Below are 25,135 nucleotides of genomic sequence, written 5' to 3'. Positions count from 1 at the left end.
CCGCCGGCTCCAGCCCGAGGGGAACAAAGGACGGAAGGGAGAGGGCCCGGTGCCCTACCCGCCGGCTCCAGCCCGAGGGGAACAAAGGACAGAAGGGAGAGGGGCCCGGTGCCCTACCTGCCGGCTCCAGCCCGAGGGGAACAAAGGGCTGAGGAGAGAGGGGCCCGGTGCCCTACCCGCCGGCTCCAGCCCGAGGGGCACAAAGGACAGAAGGGAGAGGGGCCCGGTGCCCTACCCGCCGGCTCCAGCCCGAGGGGCACAAAGGACGGAAGGGAGAGGGGCCCGGTGCCCTACCCGCCGGCTCCAGCCCGAGGGGAACAAAGGACGGAAGGGAGAGGGGCCCGGTGCCCTACCCGCCGGCTCCAGCCCGAGGGGAACAAAGGACAGAAGGGAGAGGAGCCCGGTGCCCTACCCGCCGGCTCCAGCCCGAGGGGCACAAAGGACAGAAGGGAGAGGGGCCCGGTGCCCTACCCACCGGCTCCAGCCCGAGGGGAACAAAGGACGGAAGGGAGAGGGGCCCGGTGCCCTACCCGCCGGCTCCAGCCCGAGGGGAACAAAGGACGGAAGGGAGAGGGGCCCGGTGCCCTACCCGCCGGCTCCAGCCCGAGGGGAACAAAGGACGGAAGGGAGAGGGGCCCGGTGCCCTACCCGCCGGCTCCAGCCCGAGGGGAACAAAGGACAGAAGGGAGAGGGGCCCGGTGCCCTACCCGCCGGTTCCAGCCCGAGGGGAACAAAGGACGGAAGGGAGAGGGGCCCGGTGCCCTACCCGCCGGCTCCAGCCCGAGGGGAACAAAGGACGGAAGGGAGAGGGGCCCGGTGCCCTACCCACCGGCTCCAGCCCGAGGGGAACAAAGGACGGAAGGGAGAGGGGCCCGGTGCCCTACCCGCCGGCTCCAGGCCGAGGAACAAAGGGCGAAGGGAGAGGGGCCCGGTGCCCTACCCGCCGGCTCCAGCCCGAGGGGAACAAGGGACGGAAGGGAGAGGGGCCCGGTGCCCTACCCGCCGGCTCCAGCCCGAGGGGAACAAGGGACGGAAGGGAGAGGGGCCCGGTGCCCTACCCGCCGGCTCCAGCCCGAGGGGCACAAAGGACAGAAGGGAGAGGGGCCCGGTGCCCTACCCGCCGGCTCCAGCCCGAGGGGAACAAAGGGCTGAGGAGAGAGGGGCCCGGTGCCCTACCCGCCGGCTCCAGCCCGAGGGGAACAAAGGGCGGAAGGGAGAGGGGCCCGGTGCCCTACCCGCCGGCTCCAGCCCGAGGGGAACAAAGGGCGGAAGGGAGAGGGGCCCGGTGCCCTACCCGCCGGCTCCAGCCCGAGGGGCACAAAGGACGGAAGGGAGAGGGGCCCGGTGCCCTACCCGCCGGCTCCAGCCCGAGGGGCACTAAGGACGGAAGGGAGAGGAGCCCGGTGCCCTACCCGCCGGCTCCAGCCCGAGGGGAACAAAGGACGGAAGGGAGAGGGGCCCGGTGCCCTACCCGCCGGCTCCAGCCCGAGGGGAACAAAGGACAGAAGGGAGAGGGGCCCGGTGCCCTACCCGGCTCCAGCCCGAGGGGAACAAAGGACGGAAGGGAGAGGCCCGGTGCCCTACCTGCCGGCTCCAGCCCGAGGGGAACAAAGGGCTGAGGAGAGAGGGGCCCGGTGCCCTACCTGCCGGCTCCAGCCCGAGGGGAACAAAGGGCTGAGGAGAGGCCCGGTGCCCTACCCGCCGGCTCCAGCCCGAGGGGAACAAAGCACAGAAGGGAGAGGCCCGGTGCCCTACCCGCCGGCTCCAGCCCGAGGGGAACAAAGGACGGAAGGGAGAGGGGCCCGGTGCCCTACCCGCCGGCTCCAGCCCGAGGGGCACAAAGGACAGAAGGGAGAGGCCCGGTGCCCTACCCGCGGCTCCAGCCCGAGGGGCACAAAGGACGGAAGGGAGAGGGGCCCGTGCCCTACCCGCCGGCTCCAGCCCGAGGGGAACAAAGGACGGAAGGGAGAGGGCCCGTGCCCTACCCGCCGGCTCCAGCCCGAGGGGCACAAAGGACGGAAGGGAGAGGGGCCCGTGCCCTACCCGCGGCTCCAGCCCGAGGGGAACAAAGGACGGAAGGGAGAGGAGCCCGGTGCCCTACCCGCCGGCTCCAGCCCGAGGGGCACAAAGGACAGAAGGGAGAGGGGCCCGGTGCCCTACCCACCGGCTCCAGCCCGAGGGGAACAAAGGACGGAAGGGAGAGGGGCCCGGTGCCCTACCCGCCGGCTCCAGGCCGAGGGGAACAAAGGGCGGAAGGGAGAGGGGCCCGGTGCCCTACCCGCCGGCTCCAGCCCGAGGGGAACAAAGGGCTGAGGAGAGAGGGGCCCGGTGCCCTACCCGCCGGCTCCAGCCCGAGGGGAACAAAGGGCGGAAGGGAGAGGGGCCCGGTGCCCTACCCGCCGGCTCCAGCCCGAGGGGAACAAAGGACAGAAGGGAGAGGGGCCCGGTGACCTACCTGCCGGCTCCAGCCCGAGGGGAACAAAGGGCGGAAGGGAGAGGGGCCCGGTGCCCTAGCCGCCGGCTCCAGCCCGAGGGGCACAAAGGACGGAAGGGAGAGGGGCCCGGTGCCCTACCCGCCGGCTCCAGCCCGAGGGGAACAAAGCACAGAAGGGAGAGGGGCCCGTGCCCTACCCGCCGGCTCCAGCCCGAGGGGCACAAAGGACGGAAGGAGAGGGGCCCGTGCCCTACCCGCCGGCTCCAGCCCGAGGGGAACAAAGCACAGAAGGGAGAGGGGCCCGGTGACCTACCCGCCGGCTCCAGCCCGAGGGGAACAAAGGACAGAAGGGAGAGGGGCCCGGTGCCCTACCCGCCGGCTCCAGCCCGAGGGGAACAAAGGGCTGAGGAGAGAGGGGCCCGGTGCCCTACCCGCCGGCTCCAGCCCGAGGGGAACAAGGGACGGAAGGGAGAGGGGCCCGGTGCCCTACCCGCCGGCTCCAGCCCGAGGGGCACAAAGGACAGAAGGGAGAGGGGCCCGGTGCCCTACCCGCCGGCTCCAGCCCGAGGGGAACAAAGGACGGAAGGGAGAGGGGCCCGGTGCCCTACCCGCCGGCTCCAGCCCGAGGGGAACAAAGGACGGAAGGGAGAGGGGCCCGGTGCCCTACCTGCCGGCTCCAGCCCGAGGGGAACAAAGGGCTGAGGAGAGAGGGGCCCGGTGCCCTACCCGCCGGCTCCAGCCCGAGGGGAACAAAGGGCTGAGGAGAGAGGGGCCCGGTGCCCTACCCGCCGGCTCCAGCCCGAGGGGAACAAAGGACAGAAGGGAGAGGGGCCCGGTGCCCTACCCGCCGGCTCCAGCCCGAGGGGAACAAAGGACGGAAGGGAGAGGGGCCCGGTGCCCTACCCGCCGGCTCCAGCCCGAGGGGAACAAAGGACGGAAGGGAGAGGGGCCCGGTGCCCTACCCGCCGGCTCCAGCCCGAGGGGAACAAAGGACGGAAGGGAGAGGGGCCCGGTGCCCTACCTGCCGGCTCCAGCCCGAGGGGAACAAAGGGCTGAGGAGAGAGGGGCCCGGTGCCCTACCCGCCGGCTCCAGCCCGAGGGGAACAAAGGGCTGAGGAGAGAGGGGCCCGGTGCCCTACCCGCCAGCTCCAGCCCGAGGGGAACAAGGGACGGAAGGGAGAGGGGCCCGGTGCCCTACCCGCCGGCTCCAGCCCGAGGGGAACAAAGGACGGAAGGGAGAGGGGCCCGGTGCCCTACCCGCCGGCTCCAGCCCGAGGGGCACAAAGGACAGAAGGGAGAGGGGCCCGGTGCCCTACCCGCCGGCTCCAGCCCGAGGGGCACAAAGGACAGAAGGGAGAGGGGCCCAGTGGCCTGTTTACCTGGGACGGAGGACAAAGGAGGGGAGGAGCTGGGGGGGCCCAGGGCTCTGGGCTGCGGAGGGGGAGCAGGTGGAGCCCCCCAAGACGCAGGGAGACTGGGATGTGCTGGGCTGAGGGAGGCCAGGCCTGAGGCTGGAGAGTTTATAAACCCTCCTGTTTGACGCTGGCTGAGAGCCGCTCGGGGGGGCATTGTCCCCTCTGGGAGGGGAGGCCCCGGAGCTCCAGAGGGAGGGGACTCCCTGGGGGGGCCCACGGCAGAGACGGGCTGCTCAGGCTCCGAGAGCTGCAGTCCCAGGAGGTGGAGGGGCCCACGGCTCCCCCCCTCCCCCGAGAAGGAAGGGGGTTCCCATCCTGGGCGCCTGGGAGCACCCCACTTCCTGGGGGCCCTCGGCTCCCCCTCCTCCCCCTGCATCGTCCCCCCCGCTGGGCCCCCTCACCTGGCACCAGTGGTTCTTGAAGACCATGAGGCAGGTCTCGGGGTCAGCCGTCACAGGGCTCTGCAGGCTGGCGCCGCGGCTGGCTCGCTGCCCCGCTGCCCGGGGGTGCAGCTTGCTGAGCCAGCTCATCCTCTCCATGCCCACGGGCACAGCTCCGCTCCAGCCGGGGGGGGCTACAGGGCACGGGCAGCCCCTGGGCGCTCCACGGGCTGAGGCAACGGCTGCTCGGTGGAGCCGGACGGGCGAGGACAGGGCCGGCGCTCCATGCTGCGGCCACGGTGGCACCAGGCTGTAGGGAGAGAGACGACATGAGGCAGGGAGCCCGTGTGCTGGGACTCCCGCCTCGTCCCCCTGCAGGGAACCGAGCCCCACCCCGCCCTGCCCTGCCCGCAGCAGGGGCAAAGTGCAAGGAGCAGCAGGAGAGGCAGGTGCTGCCGGGGCAGGAGCAGCGCAGAGCACACCCAGAGCAGAGCCTGCGGGCAGGGGGTGCCCACACACAGCACCCAGCACTGGCAGCCTGGCACTCAGCCCCTCGACTGCACCACTTCCTCGCACCCCATGGCAGCCCCCCTGCCCCTTCTGCGGCCGGCCCCAGGAGATGAGCCAGGCAGCCACGTCCACGACCCCCGAGAGGGGTACGGGGAGCGGACGTCTCCCTTGGCCACTGACCTGCCCAGAGTGCTCAGTCCCGGGAGGAGGGGGGTTACCCCGCTAGTCCCGGCCCAGGGCTGGGCTGTTCCCTACAGCACATTCCCTGCCCCGAGCCCCCCGCTCTCCCCTGGCCGACCAGACGCAGCTCAGCCGAGCCAGGCCCCGGCTCTGCTTGGCAGCCTGTCCCAGGAGAGCCCCTGGGCTGCGGAGACCCATGGGGGAGAAGAGGAGCAGGGCGCCCCAGAGCCCGCCCCATGAGCCACCCGCCAAACCGGCCAACACGATGTCCAACCACCTGGCCAACGAGCCACCCATGGAACCGGCCACCGTGCTGCCCAACCACCTGGCCAACGACCCGGTGCCGAGCCGCCCAACCCCACGGCCAACCCTGCGGCGCCGAGCCCCCCAGCCCCCCAGCGCCAAACCACCCAGCCCCCCGGCGCTGAGCCGCCAAACTCCCTGCCCAACCCCCCAGCGCCGAGCCACCCAGCCCCCGGCGCTGAGCCGCCAAACCCCCTACCCAACCCCCCAGCGCTGAGCCGCCAAACCCCCTACCCAACCCCCCAGCGCCGAGCCACCCAGCCCCCGGCGCTGAGCCGCCAAACTCCTGCCCAACCCCAGCGCCGAGCCCCCCAGCCCCCCAGCGCTGAGCCACCCAGCCCCCCGGCGCTGAGCCGCCAAACCCCCTGCCCAACCCCAGCGCCGAGCCCCCAGCCCCGGCGCTGAGCCGCCAAACCCCTACCCAACCCCCCAGCGCCGAGCCCCCCAGCCCCCCGGCGCTGAGCCGCCAAACCCCCTGCCCAGCCCCCAACGCCGAGCCACCCAGCCCCCCGACGCTGAGCCGCCAAACCCCCTACCCAACCCCCCAGCGCCGAGCCACCCAGCCCCCGGCGCTGAGCCGCCAACCCCCTGCCCAACCCCGCAGCGCCGAGCGCCCCAGCCCCGGCGCTGAGCCGCCAAACCCCTGCCCAACCCCAGCGCCGAGCCCCCAGCCCCGGCGCTGAGCCGCCAAACCCCTGCCCAACCCCGCGCGCCGAGCCCCCAGCCCCGGCGCTGAGCCGCCAAACCCCTGCCCAACCCCAGCGCCGAGCCCCCAGCCCCCAGCGCCGAGCCCCCCAGCCCCCCGGCGCTGAGCCGCCAAACCCCCTGCCCAACCCCCCAGCGCCGAGCCCCCCAGCCCCCGACGCTGAGCCGCCAAACTCCCTGCCCAACCCCCCAGCGCCGAGCCCCCAGCCCCGGCGCTGAGCCGCCAAACCCCTGCCCAACCCTAGCACCGAGCCACCCAGCCCCCCAGCGCCGAACCCCCCAGCCCCCCGGCCCTGAGCCGCCAAACTCCCTGCCCAACCCCCCAGCGCCGAGCCCCCAGCCCCCAGCGCCGAGCCCCCAGCCCCGGCGCTGAGCCGCCAAACCCCTACCCAACCCCAGCGCCGAGCCCCCAGCCCCCAGCGCCGAGCCCCCAGCCCCGGCGCTGAGCCGCCAAACCCCTGCCCAGCCCCTAGCGCCGAGCCACCCAGCCCCGGCGCTGAGCCGCCAAACTCCCTGCCCAACCCCCCAGCGCCGAGCCACCCAGCCCCACGGCGCTGAGCCGCCAAATCCCCTGCCCAACCCCCCAGCGCCGAGCCACCCAGCCCCCCGGCGCTGAGCCGCCAAACTCCCTGCCCAGCCCCCCAGCGCCGAGCCACCCAGCCCCCCGGCGCTGAGCCGCCAAACTCCCTGCCCAGCCCCCCAGCGCCGAGCCACCCAGCCCCACGGCGCTGAGCCGCCAAACTCCCTGCCCAACCCCCCAGCGCCGAACTGCTCAACCCGCCGGCACTGAGCCGCCAAACCCCCAACCCAACCCCCCAGCGCCGAGCCACCCAGCCCCCCGGCGCTGAGCCGCCAAACTCCCTGCCCAACCCCCCAGCGCCGAACTGCTCAACCCGCCGGCACTGAGCCGGCCAACCCCCTGGCGCTGAACCGCCCAACTTGCCAGCACTGAGCCGAACCGCCCAACCCCCCGGCCAACGACCCGGCCCAGCAGCCAGCAACCAGAGCTGTAAACGGGCGTTGCAGGGGGAGTTTGCGGGGCACACTGAGCGAGCAAGGCAGAGGACTAGCCAGGCCAGCGAAGGGAGGGGGGTGTTCTGGTGCCTGCTGGGGTCTGTACTGCGGTAGCGGGAGGTGGTTTGCTGGGGTGTGTTTCCCAGACTAACAGGGTTTCGGTGGGAAGCCTCTGACCCATACAGAGGCAGCAGTGGAAGTCACAATGAGGATGACTGGATGTGGAAGCTGCGGCATGTACATGTGTCATAGAGTGTGGGGGAGTCCGGGCCATGCGCCCAGGGCCGGTGCAACCATTTAGGCGGTCACCTAGGGCGCTAGGATTTGGGGGGCGCCATTTTCTTTGGCAGTGACCGCGGCGGCCGGATCTTTGGGCACCCCGGTCGCCGCCGGCATTTAGGCGGAGGGAGCTGGGGCAGGGAGCGCGGGGAGGGCCGCCTGCAGCAAGTAAGGGGGGGGGGGCAGGGGAACTCCGCCCAGCTCACCTGCCCGCCTCCCCGAGCACGCCGTGGCCGCTTCACTTCTCCCACCTCCCCGGCTTGCGGCGCCTAAACGGATTGGTGCCACAAGCCTGGGAGGCAGGAGAAGTGAAGCGGCCACAGCGTGCTCAGGGAGGAGGCGAGGCAGGGGTGAGCTGCTTCACTTCACCAATCAGCTTAGGCGCCGCAAGCCTGGGAGGCGGGAGAAGTGAAGCAGCGATGGCGTGCTCGGGGTGCTCGTGCGCGGAGCAGGGGTGAGCTGGGGCGGGGGGCTGCCTCAGGGCAGAGGATGGAGGATGGGAGCTGCAGCAAGGGGGGTGCCTCAGGGCGGATGGGGGAACTGCTGCAGGGGAGGAGCGCCTCAGGATGGAGGCGGGGAACCGCCGTGGAGTGGGGGGTGAGTCTCAGGGCGGGGGTGGGGGAAGGCACAAGATGGAAGTTTTGCCTAGGGCGCGAAACATCCTTGCACCGGACCTGCCTGCAGCCCCACTTCCTGCGATTCACCGGGACTCTCAGCCAGCCAGGAACACAGAAGGGTTATTAGACGACAGGAACAGTCCCAAGCAGGGCTTGTAGGTACAACCAGGACCCCTCAGCCAGGTCCCTCTGGGGGGCAAGGAGCTTAGACCCCAGACTTGGGGTTCCTGCCTCCTCCCAGCCAGCCCCAAACTGAAACCCAAACCCCTCCAGCCGGCTCTCCCCCTCCTTCTTCCCCTCTCCCTTTGTCCAGATTCCCGGGCAAAGGTGTCAACTCCCCCCAACCCCTCCCGGCTCAGGTATGTCCCTCACCTAAAGTCACCCCCTGCTCTCCCCTCCCCCATGCAGACAGCCTCAGTAAAACCAGACGACATTCCCAGGTCAATCCGCCCCCCTCCCTGCTGGGTCACTGTGACATTATTGATATAATCTGGGACCATATAGAACATGGTTGCAACCAAGGTCCTGTAGTGGCACCAAATCTTATGTAAAGGGGGTCATCTGAGGTGTCTAAGACCAGGAACTGGGATTGTTTAGTCTGCAGAAGAGAAGAGTGAGGGGGGATTTGATAGCTGCTTTCAACTACCTGAAAGGGGGTTCCAAAGAGGATGGATCTAGACTGTTCTCAGTGGTACCTTATGACAGAACAAGGAGCAATGGTCTCAAGTTGCAGTGGGGGAGGTTTAGGTTGGATATTAGGAAAAACTTTTTCCCTAGTAGGGTGGTGAAGCACTGGAATGGGTTCCCTAGGGAGGTGGTGGAATCTCCTTCCTTAGAGGTTTTTAAGGTCAGGCTTGACACAGCCCTGGCTGGGATGATTAAGTTGGGTTTGGTCCTGCTTTGAGCAGGGGGCTGGACTAGATACCTCCTGAGGTCCCTTCCAACCCTGAGATTCTATGATTATGGGTGGCTGGTTAGGATTATGCTGTCTGGGCGCATGTGTCATTTTGTAGTTGAAGTTATGAATATTGGCTCTGTACTGTCAGTACTTCAAACTTGTGCTATGCTTCTGGGTGACACCCCAGACAAGCTGGTGTTAGCCCTGCCTAGCCTGCTTGATGGCCCATTAAAGGGCCATCGGCTACACAACTGACCCATGGAGAGAAGGCAGACACGCCTTGTGACTCAGCAAAGTATGCAGGGACTGGCCCATGTGACTCCAGACTCCATTTTGCTGTAATTTTCCACAGTGAGGACAAAGAGGTTCTTACACCTGGAAAAGTCTATATAAGGCTGATGCCTCATCTCCATCTGGTCTTCAGTCCTGCTTCATACCTCTGGAGGGACTTTGCTACAAACTGAAGCTCTGAACAAAGGACTGAATGACCCATCCCAGCGGGGGATGTTCCAGAGACTTGATTTAAACCTGCAGTTTACTCCATCACTGCTACAAGCCTGAACTAAGAACTTTGCCATTACTGTATGTAACTGATTCCATTTAACCAATTCTACCTCTCATCTCTACCTTTTTCCCTTTATGAATAAACCTTTAGATTTTAGATTCTAGAGGATTGGCAACAGCGTGATTTGTGGGTAAGATCTGATGTGTATATTGACCTGGGTCTGGGGCTTGGTCCTTTGGTCCTTTTATTGGGGTGTTGGTTTTCATAACCATTCATCCCCAGGACGAGTGGCACTGGTGGTGATACTGGGAGACTGGAGTGTCTGTGACTTTGTGAGGAACTGGGACTGTTCTCACTGTGGTCTGTGAATGCTGAGTGGGGGGTGTTGGCCTGGGAGGACGATCTGCACTGGGGGATGGGAGACTGGCCTTGAGGCAGAATACCTGAGCATGAACCCAGGAAGGGGTTGGAGGCCAGGTGACACCTCTGCCCAGGGAGCTGAACAGAGGCTGGGAGAGGAGACGCTGGGGGGAGAGAGGAAGTTTTCAGGAGCTGGCTGGGGAATGGAGGGAGGCGCAGATGAGGCTCTGACCCCCCAAGGGGGCTGTGGTGCTCCTGAGACCCCAAGATGGATCTAACTGGGGGGATCCTGTTGTCTGTGCCTGCAAAACCTGTCCTGGACTGTGTTCCTGTCGGCTAAATAAACCACCTGCTTTACCGGCTGGCTGAGAGTCCTGGGGAATCGCAGGAAGCCAGGGGTGCAGGGCCTGACTCTCCCATACTCTGTGACAGACTTGTGCTTAGCCAGTGTCTGGCTGGTTTGCTTTGCCTTAGAGGTGGAAAAACCCCAGCCTAGGGCTGTGACTGCCCTGTTTGAGCGATTTTCTGTGCTAACAAGCTCTGCCCTAGGCTGTGTTCCCGGCTGGCTGAGAGTCACGTCTGACTGCAAAGTGGGGTTGCAGAACCTCTGGCTTCCCCAGGACCCTCCCTACGTGCTGGGCTGCAGGCAACGACCTCGTCACCACCGGGGCCTGGCTGGGCCCCGAGCAAGTGGGTGCTGGGCATCCCGTAGCACCGTGCGAGTCAATGCAGCCGGAGCCCCAGGCCTGGCTGGAGTGGCCCCGGGAAGCAGCGCCCCTGCAAAGGTCTGGGGGGCTCAGCTGAGGGCCGGCCTTGGATGGATAGCAAGGAGCAGGGCGGTGGCGTTGCAGCCTCAGTGAGCATCCCAGGGGCCAGGGCCCACTCAGCAATGGAGGGTATTGGAACACCGGCCCTGCGTTAGGATTTGTAGCACTGGAGCCCCCCCACGGTGGGTGCTGTACAGACAGAACTGAGCCCCAAAGAGCTTCCACCTGAGATGGGCCCAGAGCCCTGACGGCTGCAGATGGGGAAGCCCAGGAACCAGGGCCTGCTGGGCAGCCTCCAGCCCCTGGGCGCCTGGCGGGAGCCCCCGGGAACTGCCCCAGCAGGCTGCCCCCTCGTCCCCTCCTGCAGCGAGTGCGCCCAGCTTGCCCGATGGCAGTTCTCTGGGGGGGGGGGCCTGGGCAGAGCCCACAAGCCCCCCCGAGAGCAGCTCTGGGACCTGTCAGGGACCCACCCGAGGCCAGCGGCTGGCAGGAGACAGCCAGCAGGGTGCCCTAGGCCAGGGTGGGCTCTCCGTCCCCGGAGCCGGTGGGTGGAACAGGACAGCGGGTCAGACGGGACGGGACGGTCAGCAGGATCCCAGCACAGCCCCTGCTCTGATGGGGGCGAGGACTCCCAGGCTACCCACATCCCACACCTGGGCCCCACCCCCGTAAAGCAGGACCCAAGGGGGCTTTGCACCATGTGTTCGCTCCATGTAGACACCCTGCACCTGGCTGGCTCCTGCCAACAGCCAGCCCAGCCAGAACAGCGCCACCCGCAGGCCCGGGCCCCCGGCGGCCCTGGCTCAGCTCAGGGGGGACGAAGGGCTCAGCCCCTGCCGTGCCCCAACAGCGACAGCCGCCTGGCTCCCCCCCAGGCACTGCTGCCAGCAGGCTGGGCCGCTCTCCAGGGCAGGCTGGCAGCTCCAGGCTTTGGCATGTTTCCCTCCCGGCGGGACGCCCCCACCTGGCCCCGGGGGCACCGAAGGACACCGGCCGGTGAAGGCCAGGAGAGCTTTGCCTGGCCCCTGCTGCGAGAGCAGTGCCACCTGCCAGCCGGGCCTGGCCTGGGCACACAGGCACAGGCCCCCCTCCCCCAGCTCCGTGAGCACGGCCCCTGCCCAGAACTGCCCGCTGGGGGCTCGGCCAGCCGCAGGGTTCCCCCAGACACGGCTCAGCTCAAAGGGGAAGGGTGTCAGAGCGGGGGGCAGCTCAGTGCAGCTGGGTGGGGGACCCGCGGGCCAGTTCCTTCCCCAGCCCTGCTGCTGCTGTCCCTCAGGCGACTGGCAGCCCGCTGGGCTCGGGGCAGGGCCACGGGCCTACAGCTGCTTTGGGAGGCCCCTCTCCGAGCCCAGAGGACAGTGCCCTGCAGGCAGGACTCGGAGCCGGGCCGCCCGGCGCCAGCCCAGCCAGAGCCCCTGCACCCTCGCCTCCAGCCGGCAAGTGAGCCAGGCTGGGCAATGCCCCAGGCCTCCCCTGCCGGCACCTGGCCACGGCTCTGCTGAGCAGCCGCCTGGGGCCTGGCCCCGAGTACACGGCTGCCCTCGGGCAGCAGGGGAAGGGCCAGGCAGAGGGAGCTGGGCCCTGCCATGCCTGCCCCAGGGCAGCAGAGCACTGGCTGCGCGGGGGCGGCTCTCACCCCTCCAGCTCAGACCCAGCCAGCTAGCAGGGGAGCCCCCAGGCCATGCTGGTGCCCAGCCCAGCCCAGCCCCTGGCCCATGAGATGCCAGAGGCAGCGTGTTTCGCAGGGAGCAAGCCCTGGCCCAGCGCTGGGCGCTGTCTCTCCACCCGCAAGGGCGGGGGCCAACCCAGAGAAGCTGGTGGCACGAGGGGCAGGAGCAGACTGTGCTCCGGAGCTGCTGGATCCCCTGGCCCAATTACCAGAGCTGAAGCAGGAGGGTCCGGAGACACGCCCTGGTTCAGGCCCGCCCACCCGGCGCTGCCTGCATCCTGCCCGGCAGAGCCTGACAGGTCGGACAGGCTGCGGGAGCTACTCCCGGGCCGTGAGTCAGCGGCTTGCAGCAGCCAGCCAGAAATAACCCTGGCACGGGCTGGGCCCGCCCGCCCAGGCAGCCAGCAGCTGAGCAGAGAGGCCAGGAGAGGCCAGCGAGCAGGGGAGCCAGGCCCAGACAGCAGAGCCAGCAAGAGGCGCTGCATCGGCGGGAGAAGGGTGTGGATCCGTCAGCCCGCCCAGCACTAGCCGCTAGCACGGAGGGGAGGCAGGGTCTTGTGCCTCGGACTCCCATGAAGAGCTTGTGACAAACTGGGACTGTTCTGACTGTGGCCTGTGAATGCTGAGTGGGGGGTGTCAGCCTGATCTGCGCTGGGGGACGGGAGACTGACCTTGAGGGAGGAGACCTGAGCAGAGAACCCAGGAAGGGGTAACGTGAGAACCCAGGAAGGGGTTGGAGGCCAGGTGACACCTCTGCGTGCAGACGGGGCTCTGACCCCCCCTGGGGCCTCAAGATGGATCTAACTGGGGAGGATCCTGTTGTCTGTGCCTGCAAGGCCTGTCTGGGACTGTGTTCCTGTCGTCTAAATAAACCTTCTGCTTTACCGGCTGGCTGAGAGTCCTGGTGAATTGCAGGAAGCTGGGGGTGCAGGGCCTTGTGTCCCCCCACACTCCATGACAACTGGTGGCAGAGGTGGGATCTACTGCACCCTGTGGACGACGCTTCCTGCAGTAAGTGACTGGGGAGCAGTAAAGCAAAGGGGGATTGACGGGAACCAGGCGTGCTGACGAGTCAGAGAGAGACGGGGTCAGGCGGCGATTAACCCCTGGGAGTGTGTGACCAGAGAGAAGGACTGTTGCAGTACCAGGGTCCCCCGGGGGATCGCAGCGAGCGGTCCCAGGGGCGGAGGAGTCTGCAGCTCGACCCTGGCAGAGAGGGGGTGACCTGGAGAAGGGCTGGTGCACGAGGGGTGTCCCTGGAACCGGTGGGAAGCGGAGAGCACAGGCCGGCGAGGGGCCAGCAGGAAGATGTTTGCTAAGCGACTTAAGAAAGACCTGGTTTAGGTTGGACGTTAGGAAAAACTTTTTCACTGGAAGGGTGGTGAAGCACTGGAATGGGTTCCCTAGGGAGGTGGTGGAATCTCCTTCCTTAGAGACAAAGCCCTGGCTGGGATGATTTAGTTGGGTTTGGTCCTGCTTTCAGCAGGGGATTGCACTGGATGACATCCTGAGGTCCCTTCCAACCCTGAGATTCTATGATGGAGCTGTGCCGGCAGAGGGGGCTGCGCAGTGGGAGCTCCACCAAAGACCAGCTCATTGCCCAGCTGGAGGAGACGGATCGCTTGGGTGAACCGAGCCCTGTCCCGGAGGGAAGCCGCCCGGCGGACGCAGTGGGGCCCCGGGGCCTGACATGGCTGGGAGGGGCCAGACTGCTGCCGAGGACAACCCGAGACCCTGCCCCCCTATACCTAGGGGAGGGGTTGGGGGAAGCCCAGCGAAACCGAGGGCACCCTGACCCCCCCGGCCAGCAGGGGATCGTCCCTGGAACGGATGCGGCTGGAACAAGACAGGGAGCTGAGACGGGAAGAGCTCGAGTTAAGGAGGCAAGAACTGAAGAAACGGGAGAACCAGCATCAGCATGAGCTGGACCTGGCCCGGCTGAGGAGCAGCGGGGCCCCGGCTGCGGTGAGTGAGGGGGGACCCAAGCCTACAAAGAGCTTTGATACAAGCTTCCTGGCCCGGCGTAAGGAGGGGGAGGACATAGACACCTTCCTGACGGCCTTTGAGACGGCCTGCGAGCTGCACCGGTGGACCCTGCAGACAGGATCCAGTTTCTCTCCCCCTTACTGGACTCCACCGCCGTGGAGGTGTACAGCCGAATGAGAGGGGCGGAGGCAGGGGACTACGAACTGTTCAAACAGGCCCTGCTCCGCGAGTTTGGGCTGACCCCGGAGATGTACCGGAAGAGGTTCCGGAGTCAACATAAGACCCGGGAGGGCACATACCTGCAACTGGTCAACCGGGCGCAGGGGTATGCCCGCAAGTGGACGGCTGGGGCCCAAACTAAAGAGGACCTGCTTGACCTATTCATACTGGAGCACCTGTATGAGCAGTGCCCATCCGACCTGAGGCGATGGTTGATGGACCAGAAGCCAGAGAACCCGCAGCACGCAGGCCGGCTGGCCGACGAGTTTGTGGACAGTGGGGCAGGGGATAACAGGGAGGAGTCCCACAGGAACAGGCCTGCCACAAGGCGGAAAAAGAGTGACCTAGGGGCCTCCCGAAGGGGAAGCATGGAGAACCCTGCTCGAGGGGACCCACGGGACATGGGCTGCTATCGCTGTGGCCAAAGAGGCCACATACGGGCCCAGTGCCCCAGGCTCAGGGACAGACGGAGCAGACCCAACCCACAGAGGGTTGACTGGGTAAAGACCCAGCTGGATGAGGGGCAGCGTTCCCAGGCAAGGGGGGCTGGCCGCGTACCACATGGGAAGGAGGGAGGAGGGCCCCAGGCCAGCTCCTCTGGGGGGCTGGATGCTCCGGACACCAGCTTCTCCGTTTACAGGGTGGGTGCGGGGCTGTCCCTGCGGAGCGAGTGCCTTGTTCCCCTGGAGGTAGATGGGAGGAAGGTCACTGGGTACTGGGACACGGGCGCAGAGGTGACGCTGGCCCGGCCCGAGGTGGTGGCCTCAGATCGGGTGGTGCCCGACACCTACCTGACCCTGAGGGGTGTGAGCGGGACCCCATTCAAGGTGCCCGTGGCGAGGGTACACCTGAAGTGGGGGGCCAAGGAGGGCCCCAAGGACGTTGGGGTACACCCGCATTTGCCCACTAAGGTGTTGAGGGGGGGACCTGGAGGACTGGCCAAGCAACGCCCGGGGTGCCCTGGTCATGACCCGTAGTCAGAGTCGGCGCAGGGCACTGCGCCCTGACAATGGGGAGAGTACTTTGCCCAAGGCGCAGGACCCTAACCAGGTGGGGAGGGAACGCCCAGGGACACGGCTCAGGGAGGCTGCAGCTGCAGACCCAGCCAGTGAGAGAGAGCAGGTCCCCATCCCTGTCCCAGCCGGTGAGTTCCAGGCCGAGGTGCAGAAAGACCCCTCCTTGCGGAAGCTCAGGGACCGGGCTAACCTCAGTGGGGTACAGACCATGGAGGGGTAGGTGGCCGGAAAAGGTTCCTGTGGGAGAAGGGGTTCCTGTACCGAGAATGGGCTCCCCCAGGGAAAATGGAGTCAGGGGGGATCAGGAGGCAGCTGGTGGTTCCCCGGAAGTATCGCCGCCAGCTGCTGTGCCGGGCCCATGACATCCCCCTCTCGGGGCACCAGGGAGCCTGGCGTACCCAGCAGAGGCTGCTACAGAGCTTTTACTGGCCTGGGGTCTTTCCCCATGTCCGGCAGCACTGCCGCTCCTGTGCCCCCTGCCAGAGGGTGGCGAAGGCCCGGGACAAGGGGAAAATGGCTGCAGGGCCCTTGCCCAGCACAGAGGAGCCTTTCCAGAGGGGGGGGCCACGGTCAAAATGGGGGCTCTGAACCAAGAGAGCCCGAATCACAGCCCCCCAGGCTGGAACATGGGGAGAAGCCCCCTGCCCAGCTTGAACCCCAGGGGTACTGGGGTGGGAAAAGGGCACGGGCTGCATAAGCCTTCCCAGCTGCAAACTGCGAGTGCCCTCGAGTCCCCCCGACCTACAGGGGGGCGGGAAACTGGAAGGGCCTGGGGTAATTCTCCCCAAGGAATGGGAGGGATGTTGGGGCGTCCCTGGGAACGTGGGTAGGTTCCAACTTCCCCAGGTCACTGGCTGGAGGGACCCCGCTCAGTTCGGTCTCGAAGGGGGGAGAGATGTGACGAACTGGGACTGTTCTTACTGTGGCCTGTGAATGCTGAGTGGGGGGTGTCGGCCTGGGAGGACGATCTGCACTGGGGGATGGGAGACTGGCCTTGAGGGAGGAGACCTGAGCAGGTAACGTGAGAACCCAGGAAGGGGTTGGAGGCCAGGTGACACCTCTGCCCAGGGAGCTGAACAGAGGCTGGGAGAGGAGACGCTGGGGGGAGAGAGGGAGTTTTCGGGAGCTGGCTGGGGAACGGAGGGAGGCGCAGACGAGGTTCTGACCCGCCCAGGGGGCTGTGGTGCCCTTGGGATCCCAAGATGGACCTAATTGGGGAGGATCCTGTTATCTGTGCCTGCAAGGCCTGTCTGGGACCGTGTTCCTGTCGCCTAATAAACCTTCTGCTTTACTGGCTGGCTGAGAGTCCTGGTGAATCGCAGGGAGCCGGGGGTGCAGGGCCTTGTCCCCCCCCCACCCTCCGTGACAGAGCCGGCGGGGCCCAGGCTGGTGTGAGCCCCCCTCACCACTCTCAGCCAAAGCCTTGCCTGGCAGCCACCGAGCAAGGGGATCTGGGAGCGGCTGCTGCTCCCGGCTGCGCTTGGGAACTGCCTCCTCCTGGCGGCACGGCCTGGAGCAGCTCGGCTCTGCAGCAGCTCGACTCTGCAGCGGGGCACCCGGAGCTCCTGCCGCGCAGTGCTACGCCTACCAGCCGCGCCCGCGGGGCCCAGCAGAAGGGTTGAACTAGCCCCAGGGCAGCGGGCAGGAGGGCACGGCCTTTGGGGTTTCATTCCACTAACAGGCTCAATAAAACAGACCCGCCGGATCCGCCTGAGAGCACCGGGGGCTCAAGAGTCTCTGGCCCAGCCTGTGGCCCTCTCCGGAGACCCGACCTCCTGCAAACCGCTCCAGCCCGGAGCTCAGCTGCCCGCTGAGAGGAGTGGCAGGGGGTGCAGGGCGGGCACTGCCGTTTCCTTGCGGCATGGACTCAGGGGACCCAGTGGGAACTGCAAAGACTCGGAGCGGCTGCAGGCCGGAGCCAGGGCTCCCACATCCCAGAGCCTTCGAAGGGCAATGAGGCGGCGCCACAGCAGGCCCAGCAGACTGGCAACCCAGAGCCCAGGAGACAGCAGGCACTGGGCCACCAGCGCGACACTCTGGCTGGGAGCCACAGAGCCCAGCGAGTCCCCGCCAGAGCCCCCGCCCATGCCCAGCTCCTGCCAAGCACTACACACTCACCCGCCAGAGAGCTTGAGCTGGATGGCAATACAGCACCAGGCTGGCATGTGCCAATGGCTGAGAACCCCTCACCCTGCATGGCCAGAGCTCTCCCCCAGCCCTCCAAGCCTGCTCCCGGGGGGCAGCAGAAGGGATCCCCTCCACCGAGGCCTGCCAGACAGAGCGCCTCACATCTGCAAGTGGCCAGGCAGACAACGCTGGCCCGGCACGCTGCTGGCCCGGCGCGCTGCTGGCACGGCGGCAGCCTCTGGAGCCCAACAAAGGCAGCTGTGAGCCAGTGACTGAGCTTGTGCAGTCATCTAGCCAAGCAATGGCATCTTCAGGGGCGCGATGCAGTTCTAGGTCACCGGGCAGGAGAGGAGACACTCCAGGAACAAGCACCGCGCTGAGCGAGCCGGCAAAGCGAGGGGCCCAGGCCGGCGCGGCCCCACAGAGACCTGAGCCCACGGTGCCTCCTAGCAGCTACAAAGGGCAGAGCAGTTTCACCTCAGATTCTTGGGGGATTTCTCACAGGAAAGCCCAGAGCCCTGAACACGGCACACAAAGCAGAACCACCGCTGCCCACACGGCGTGCCGCTGGGGTATCCCAGGCTGGCCTCCTTCCCCTGCGCCCAGCCCAGGGCCCGCGTGAGACACGCCGTGCCAGCCACACCCGCCGTGCCAGCCACAGCCGCAGAGAGCCTGGCCCCTTCCCCTGCGCCCAGCCCAGGGCCTGCGTGAGATACGCCGTGCCAGCCACACCCGCCGTGCCAGCCACACCCGCCGTGCCAGCCACACCCACAGAGAGCCTGGCCCCTTCGCCTGCACCTGGCCCAGGGCCGGTGTGAGACACGCCGTGCCAGCCACACTCGCAGTGCCAGCCACACCCGCAGAGAGCCTGGCCCCTTCGCCTGCACCTGGCCCAGGGCCGGTGTGAGATACGCTGTGCCAGCCACACCCGCAGAGAGCCTGGCCCCTTTCCCTGTGCCCAGCCCAGGGTCCGCGTGAGATACGCCGTGCCAGCCACACCCGCCGTGCCAGCCACAGCCGCAGAGAGCCTGGCCCCTTCCCCTGCGCCCAGCCCAGGGCCTGCGTGAGATACGCCGTGCCAGCCACACCCGCAGTGCCAGCCACACCCACAGAGAGCCTGGCCCCTTCGCCTGCACCTGGCCCAGGGCCGGTGTGACACACGCCGTGCCAGCCACACTCGCAGTGCCAGCCACACCCGCAGAGAGCCTGGCCCCTTTCCCTGTGCCCAGCCCAGGGTCCGCGTGAGATACGCCGTGCCAGCCACACCTGCCGTGCCAGCCACACCCGCAGAGAGCCTGGCCCCTTCGCCTGCACCTGGCCCAGGGCCGGTGTGAGATACGCCGTGCCAGCCACACCCGCAGTGCCAGCCACACCCGCAGAGAGCCTGGCCCCTTCCCCTGTGCCCAGCCCAGGGCCTGCGTGAGATACGCCGTGCCAGCCACACCCGCAGTGCCAGCCACACCCACAGAGAGCCTGGCCCCTTCGCCTGCACCTGGCCCAGGGCCGGTGTGAGATACGCTGTGCCAGCCACACCCGCAGAGAGCCTGGCCCCTTTCCCTGTGCCCAGCCCAGGGTCCGCGTGAGATACGCCGTGCCAGCCACACCTGCCGTGCCAGCCACACCCGCAGAGAGCCTGGCCCCTTTCCCTGCGCCCAGCTATGGGTCTGCATGAGATACGCCGTGCCAGCCACACCCGCCGTGCCAGCCACACCCACAGAGAGCCTGGCCCCTTCCCCTGCGCCCCGCCCAGGGCCTGCGTGAGATACGCCGTGCCAGCCACACCCGCAGTGCCAGCCACACCCGCAGAGAGCCTGGCCCCTTCCCCTGAGCACCGCCCAGGGCCCGCGTGAGACATGCAGTGCCAGCCACACCCGCCGTGCCAGCCACACCCGCAGAGAGCCTGACCCCTTCTCCTGCACCCGCCCAGAGCCTGCGTGAGATACGCTGCCAGCCACACCGCAGTGCCAGCCACACCCGCAGAGAGCCTGGCCCCTTCCCTGAGCCCAGCCCAGGGCCTGCGTGAGATACGCCGTGCCAGCCACACCCGCAGTGCCAGCCACACCCTCAGAGAGCCAGGCCCCATCGCCTGCACCTGGCCCAGGGCCGGTGTGAGATACGCTGTGCCAGCCACACCCGCAGAGAGCCTGGCCCCTTTCCCTGTGCCCAGCCCAGGGTCCGCGTGAGATACGCCGTGCCAGCCACACCTGCCGTGCCAGCCACACCCGCAGAGAGCCTGGCCCCTTTCCCTGCGCCCAGCTATGGGTCTGCATGAGATACGCCGTGCCAGCCACACCCGCCGTGCCAGCCACACCCACAGAGAGCCTGGCCCCTTCCCCTGCGCCCAGCCCAGGGCCTGCGTGAGATACGCCGTGCCAGCCACACCCGCAGTGCCAGCCACACCCGCAGAGAGCCTGGCCCCTTCCCCTGTGCACAGCCCAGGGCCCGCGTGAGACATGCCGTGCCAGCCACACCCGCCGTGCCAGCCACACCCGCAGAGAGCCTGACCCCTTCTCCTGCACCCGGCCCAGAGCCTGCGTGAGATACGCCGTGCCAGCCACACCCGCAGTGCCAGCCACACCCACAGAGAGCCTGGCCCCTTCCCCTGAGCCCAGCCCAGGGCCTGCGTGAGATACGCCGTGCCAGCCACACCCGCTGAGAGCCTGGCCCCTTTCCCTGCGCCCGGCTATGGGTCTGCATGAGATACGCCGTGCCAGCCACACCCACCGTGCCAGCCACACCCGTGGAGAACCTGGCCCAGGGCCCGCGTGAGATACGCCGTACCAGCCACACCCGCAGAGAGCCCAGCCCAGGGCCTGCGTGAGATATGCCGTGCCAGCCACACCCGCAGAGAGCCTGACCCCTTCCCCTGAGCCCAGCCCAGGGTCTGCGTGAGATACGCCGTGCCAGCCACACCCGCAGAGAGCCTGGCCCCTTTCCCTGCGCCCGGCTATGGGTCTGCATGAGATACGCCGTGCCAGCCACACCCACCGTGCCAGCCACACCCGTGGAGAACCTGGCCCAGGGCCCGCGTGAGATACGCCGTACCAGCCACACCCGCAGAGAGCCCAGCCCAGGGCCTGCGTGAGATACGCCGTGCCAGCCACACCCGCAGAGAGCCTGACCCCTTCCCCTGTGCCCAGCCCAGGGCCTGCGTGAGATACGCTGTGCCAGCCACACCCGCAGAGAGCCTGACCCCTTCGCCTGCACCTGGCCCAGGGCTGGCGTGAGATACGCCGTGCCAGCCACACCCGCAGAGAGCCTGACCCCTTCTCCTGCACCCGGCCCAGAGCCTGCGTGAGATACGCCGTGCCAGCCACACCCGCCGTGCCAGCCACACCCGCAGAGAGCCCGGCCCAGGGCCTGCGTGAGATACACCGTGCCAGCCACACCCGCCGTGCCAGCCACACCCGCAGAGAGCCCGGCCCAGGGCCCGCGTGAGATACGCCGTGCCAGCCACACCCGCAGAGAGCCCGGCCCAGGGCCCGCGTGAGATACGCCGTGCCAGCCACACCCGCAGAGAGCCGGCGCGCCTTGTCCTGCAGTGAGTGACGCTAGAGCCAGCAGCCTGGTCACTGGGCGGCGCAGCAGGGCCCGGCTTTGGCCTGTAACACCCCTCAGCAGCCCCCACCCCCACACAGCACCCAACTCACCCTTGGAGTCTTCTAGGCCAACCCCTCCCCCGCCATGCTCTCCAGGGGCCTGCCGTGGGGCCGCCCCATCTTCAGTCTTCAGGAGGCCGCCAAGTGGGGCCACTGCCTCCCCAGTCCAAGTGGGTGAGGCTCTTCGGGGGAGGGCCAGCTGCCCACCTCCCCCACCGGTCACCCAGTGGGGTGTCCCCCTACCCCAGCACGCTCTGCCCGCCCGCTGCCCGGCCCCACCGCTGCCCCAGCCCCTCGTACCAGGCCAGTGCCAGTCCTCGAGCAGTGGGCACAAAGCCAGCCCGTGCCAATCCCACAGCCCTGAGCCTGCACCCCTTACCCCCCGTGCCATCTACACCCCCCCTTGGCCCATGCCACCGCCTGCCCCCCATCGCGTTCCCCCCAACTCTGCCCCTCGCACCCCCGTGCCATGTGCGGTCCCCCTTGGGCCAGGCACCCACCTGCCCCCCAGCTCTGCTCCACGCACCCCGGTGCCCTATGTGCACCCCCCCTTGGGCCATGCCACCGCCTGCCCCCCATCGCGTTCCCCCAGCTCTGCCCCTTGCACCCCCGTGCCATGTGCGGTCCCCCTTGGGCCAGGCACCCACCTGCCCCCCAGCTCTGCCCCTCGCACCCCGGTGCCCTATGCGCACCCCCCCTTGGGCCAGGCACCCACCTGCCCCCCAGCTCTGCTCCACGCACCCCGGTGCCCTATGCACACCCCCCCTTGGGCCAGGCACCCACCTGCCCCCCAGCTCTGCCCCTCGCACCCCGGTGCCCTATGCGCACCCCCCCTTGGGCCAGGCACCCACCTGCCCCCCCAGCTCTGCCCCTCGCACCCCGGTGCCATGTGCGCACCCCCCCTTGGGCAGGCCCTCGCCTGCCCTGCCCCCTCCCCCGCCCCGCCCCGCCCCGCCCCGCGGTTACCTGGCAGCGGAGGTGACCCGGGTTCATGTCCGAGCAGCGCCAGGGCTGGGAACAAACGGGGGAAACTCCAGTGAATCCGAGACACAACCAGCCCGGCCCCTCCCCGCACCGCGCTGCCCCCTGCCGTACTACCCCACACCGCGGTGCCCCCGCAGAGCCCCACGCTGCCCCCACACCGCGGTGCCCCCGCAGAGCCCCCACGCTGCCCCCACACACACACCGCTGGCCCCTGAGCCCCCAGCCCCCCCCCACACACACCGCGCTGCCCCCGGAACCCTCCGGCCCGGCCCCCACTGTGCTGCCCCGCAGAGCCCCCAAGCCGTGCTGCCCCACACACACCGTGCTGCCCCACACACACCGCGCTGCCCCCCGTCTCTCCCTCACCGGCCCGGCCCATCCCCTCCAGCCGCCGCCATCTTGCCACCGCCTCCCACCGACGCACGGGGCGCGCCGAACCCCCCCGCGTGGCCGCCCGGCCCCGCCCTCCGCCGCTGGGGGCGGGGCTTCGCTGCTGCATTAACCATGAGGAAGCCGCTCATTGGCCGCCCGGGAACGGGAGGGGATTCCTGCCCGTGGGGCGGCCTGGCCCTGCCCCGCCCCGCCCCGCCCCCGGCCGCGCCTTGTCCTGCGGAGCCCGCGAGAGGCGGGACCCCGCGGCCGGCCGGGCCGGCTCCTCCACCCCGGGAACTGACCCCGCCCCCAGGCCCCTCCCCCCGGGACTCCCCCCCCGGCTCCTCCCCCCCGGGAACTGACCCCGCCCCCAGGCCCCTCCCCCCGGGACTATCCCCCCCGCCTCCTCCCCCCCGGGAACTGACCCCGCCCCAGGCCCTCCCCAGGACTCCCGGCTCCTCCCGGGAACTGACCCTCCCAGGCCCCTCCCGGGACTCCCCCGCTCCTCCACCCGGGAACTGACCCCGCCCCAGGCCCCTCCCCAGGACTCCCCGCCTCCTCCCGGGAACTGACCCCGCCCCAGGCCCCTCCCAGGACTCCCCAGCTCCTCCCCGGGAACTGACCCCGCCCCAGGCCCCTCCCCAGGACTCCCCGGCTCCTCCCCGGGAACTGACCCCGCCCCCAGGCCCTCCCCCAGGACTCCCGGCTCCTCCCCCGGGAACTGACCCCGCCCCAGGCCCTCCCGGGACTCCCTGCCCGGCTCCTCCCCACCGGGTACTGACCCCTCCCGGCTCCTGCCCCTGAAACTCCCCGGCTCCTCCCCGGGTACTGACCCCTCCCGGGACATCCCCTCCCCGGGTACTGACCCTCCCCAGGCTCCTCCTCCCGACTCCCCGGCTCCTCCCCGGGAACTGACCCCGCCCCGGCTCCTCCCCAGGACTCCCTGCCCGGCTCCTCCCCACCGGGTACTGACCCCTCCCCGGCTCCTGCCCCCGGACTCCCAGCTCCTCCCCGGGTACTGACCTCCCCGGGACATCCCCTCCCCGGGTACTGACCTCCCCAGGCCCCTCCCCGGGACTCCCCGGCCCCTCCCCGGGAACTGACCCTGCCCCAGGCCCCTCCCCGGGACTCCCCGGCTCCTCCCCGGGAACTGACCCGCCCCAGGCCCCTCCCCCAGGACTCCCCGGCTCCTCCCCGGGAACTGACCCCGCCCCAGGCCCTCCCCGGACTCCCCGCCCGGCTCCTCCCCACCGGGTACTGACCCCTCCCCGGCTCCTGCCCCCGAAACTCCCCCGGCTCCTCCCCGGGTACTGACCCCTCCCAGGACATCCTCCTCCCGGGTACTGACCCTCCCCAGGCTCCTCCTCCCGGGACTCCCCGGCTACTCCCCGGGAACTGACCCGGCTCCTCCCCCGGGACTCCCTGCCCGGCTCCTCCCCACCGGGTACTGACCTCCCCCGGCTCCTGCCCCAGGACTCCCCGGCTCCTCCCGGGTACTGACCCCTCCCCGGGACATCCCCTCCCCGGGTACTGACCTCCCCAGGCCCCTCCCGGGACTCCCCCGGCCCCTCCCCCGGGAACTGACCCCCCCCCGGCTCCTCCCCAGGACTCCCGGTACTGACCCTGCCCCCGGCTCCTCCCGGCTCCCGGGTACTGACCCCGCCCCAGGACTCCCTGACTCCTCCGGCTCCTCCCCGTGTACTGACCCCTGCCCCGGCCCTTCCCCAGGACTCCCGGCTCCTCCCCGGGAACTGACCCCGCCCCGGCCCCTCCTGGTACTTCCTCCCACGGGTACTGACCATCCCCACCCTCTGACCCTTCCCCGGCTCCTTCCCAGGTACTGACCCCCGCCCTTTGACCCTCCCCTGATATTTCCCCAGGACTTCCTGCCACTCCAGCCCCGGGTACTGACCCCGCCCCGGCTCCTCCCAGGACTCCCAGGTACTGACCCCGCCCCGGACTCCCCAGGACTCCCGGCTCCTCCCAGGTACTGACCCCGCCCCCGGCCCTTCCCCAGGACTCCCCGGCTCCTCCCGGGAACTGACCCGCCTCGGCCCTTCCCCAGGACTCCCGGCTCCTCCCCACCGGGTACTGACCCCTCCCCGGGACATCCCCTCCCCGGGTCCTCCCAGGTACTGACCCTCCCCAGGCTCCTCCTCCCGGGACTCCCCCGGCTCCTCCCCGGGAACTGACCCGGCCCCCGGCTCCTCCCAGGACTCCCTGCCCGGCTCCTCCCCACCGGGTACTGACCTCCCCGGCTCCTGCCCCAGGACTCCCCGGCTCCTCCCGGGTACTGACCCCTCCCCGGGACATCCCCTCCCCGGGTACTGACCTCCCCAGGCCCCTCCCAGGACTCCCGGCCCCTCCCCGGGAACTGACCCCGCCCCGGCTCCTCCCGGACTCCCAGGTACTGACCCCGCCCCCGGCTCCTCCCGGCTCCCAGGTACTGACCCCGCCCCGGGACTCCCGGACTCCTCCGGCTCCTCCCCGTGTACTGACCCCCCCGGCCCTTCCCCAGGACTCCCGGCTCCTCCCCGGGAACTGACCCCTGCCCCGGCCCTCCCTGGTACTTCCTCCCACGGGTACTGACCATCCCCACCCTCTGACCCTTCCCGGCTCCTTCCCCGGGTACTGACCCCGCCCTTTGACCCTCCCCTGATATTTCCCCGGGACTTCCCGCCACTCCAGCCCCGGTACTGACCCCGCCCCGGCTCCTCCCCGGGACTCCCCCCCAGGACTCCCCGACTCCCCCGGCTCCTCCCGGGTACTGACCCTGCCCCCGGCCCTTCCCCAGGA

General features: G+C 69.0%; 2 protein-coding genes across 5 annotated transcripts in view; one reads left to right on the top strand and one right to left on the bottom strand.

Annotated features, from left to right (window-relative positions):
* Positions 1 to 22,406, bottom strand: part of FHIP1B (FHF complex subunit HOOK interacting protein 1B) — a 42,193-nt gene extending 19,787 nt beyond the window's left edge. The window contains exons 1-3 of one of the 4 annotated variants that reach the window (XM_039520020.1): positions 22,334 to 22,406; positions 21,950 to 21,994; positions 4,251 to 4,539 (exon numbers count right to left, since the gene is read on the bottom strand). In XM_039520020.1, the coding sequence (XP_039375954.1) occupies positions 4,251 to 4,388 (138 nt within the window). In that variant the 5' untranslated portion in view covers positions 4,389 to 4,539; positions 21,950 to 21,994; positions 22,334 to 22,406. Of the gene's footprint in view, positions 1 to 4,250; positions 4,540 to 21,034; positions 21,234 to 21,949; positions 21,995 to 22,307 lie in introns of those variants that run through there. The other 3 variants (XM_039520022.1, XM_039520021.1, XM_039520024.1) reach the window with 3 other exon arrangements.
* The window catches only part of CNGA4 (cyclic nucleotide gated channel subunit alpha 4), a 34,237-nt gene continuing 22,968 nt past the window's right edge, over positions 13,867 to 25,135 (top strand). Inside the window, exon 1 of the mRNA XM_039485864.1 lies at positions 13,867 to 14,001. Within this exon, the coding sequence (XP_039341798.1) occupies positions 13,867 to 14,001 (135 nt within the window). The remainder of the gene's footprint in view (positions 14,002 to 25,135) is intronic.

This window comes from Mauremys reevesii, linkage group 1 (assembly GCF_016161935.1).
Source record: "Mauremys reevesii isolate NIE-2019 linkage group 1, ASM1616193v1, whole genome shotgun sequence".
Lineage (NCBI taxonomy): Eukaryota > Metazoa > Chordata > Testudines > Geoemydidae > Mauremys > Mauremys reevesii.
This window is presented reverse-complemented; position numbering and strand designations above follow the sequence as displayed.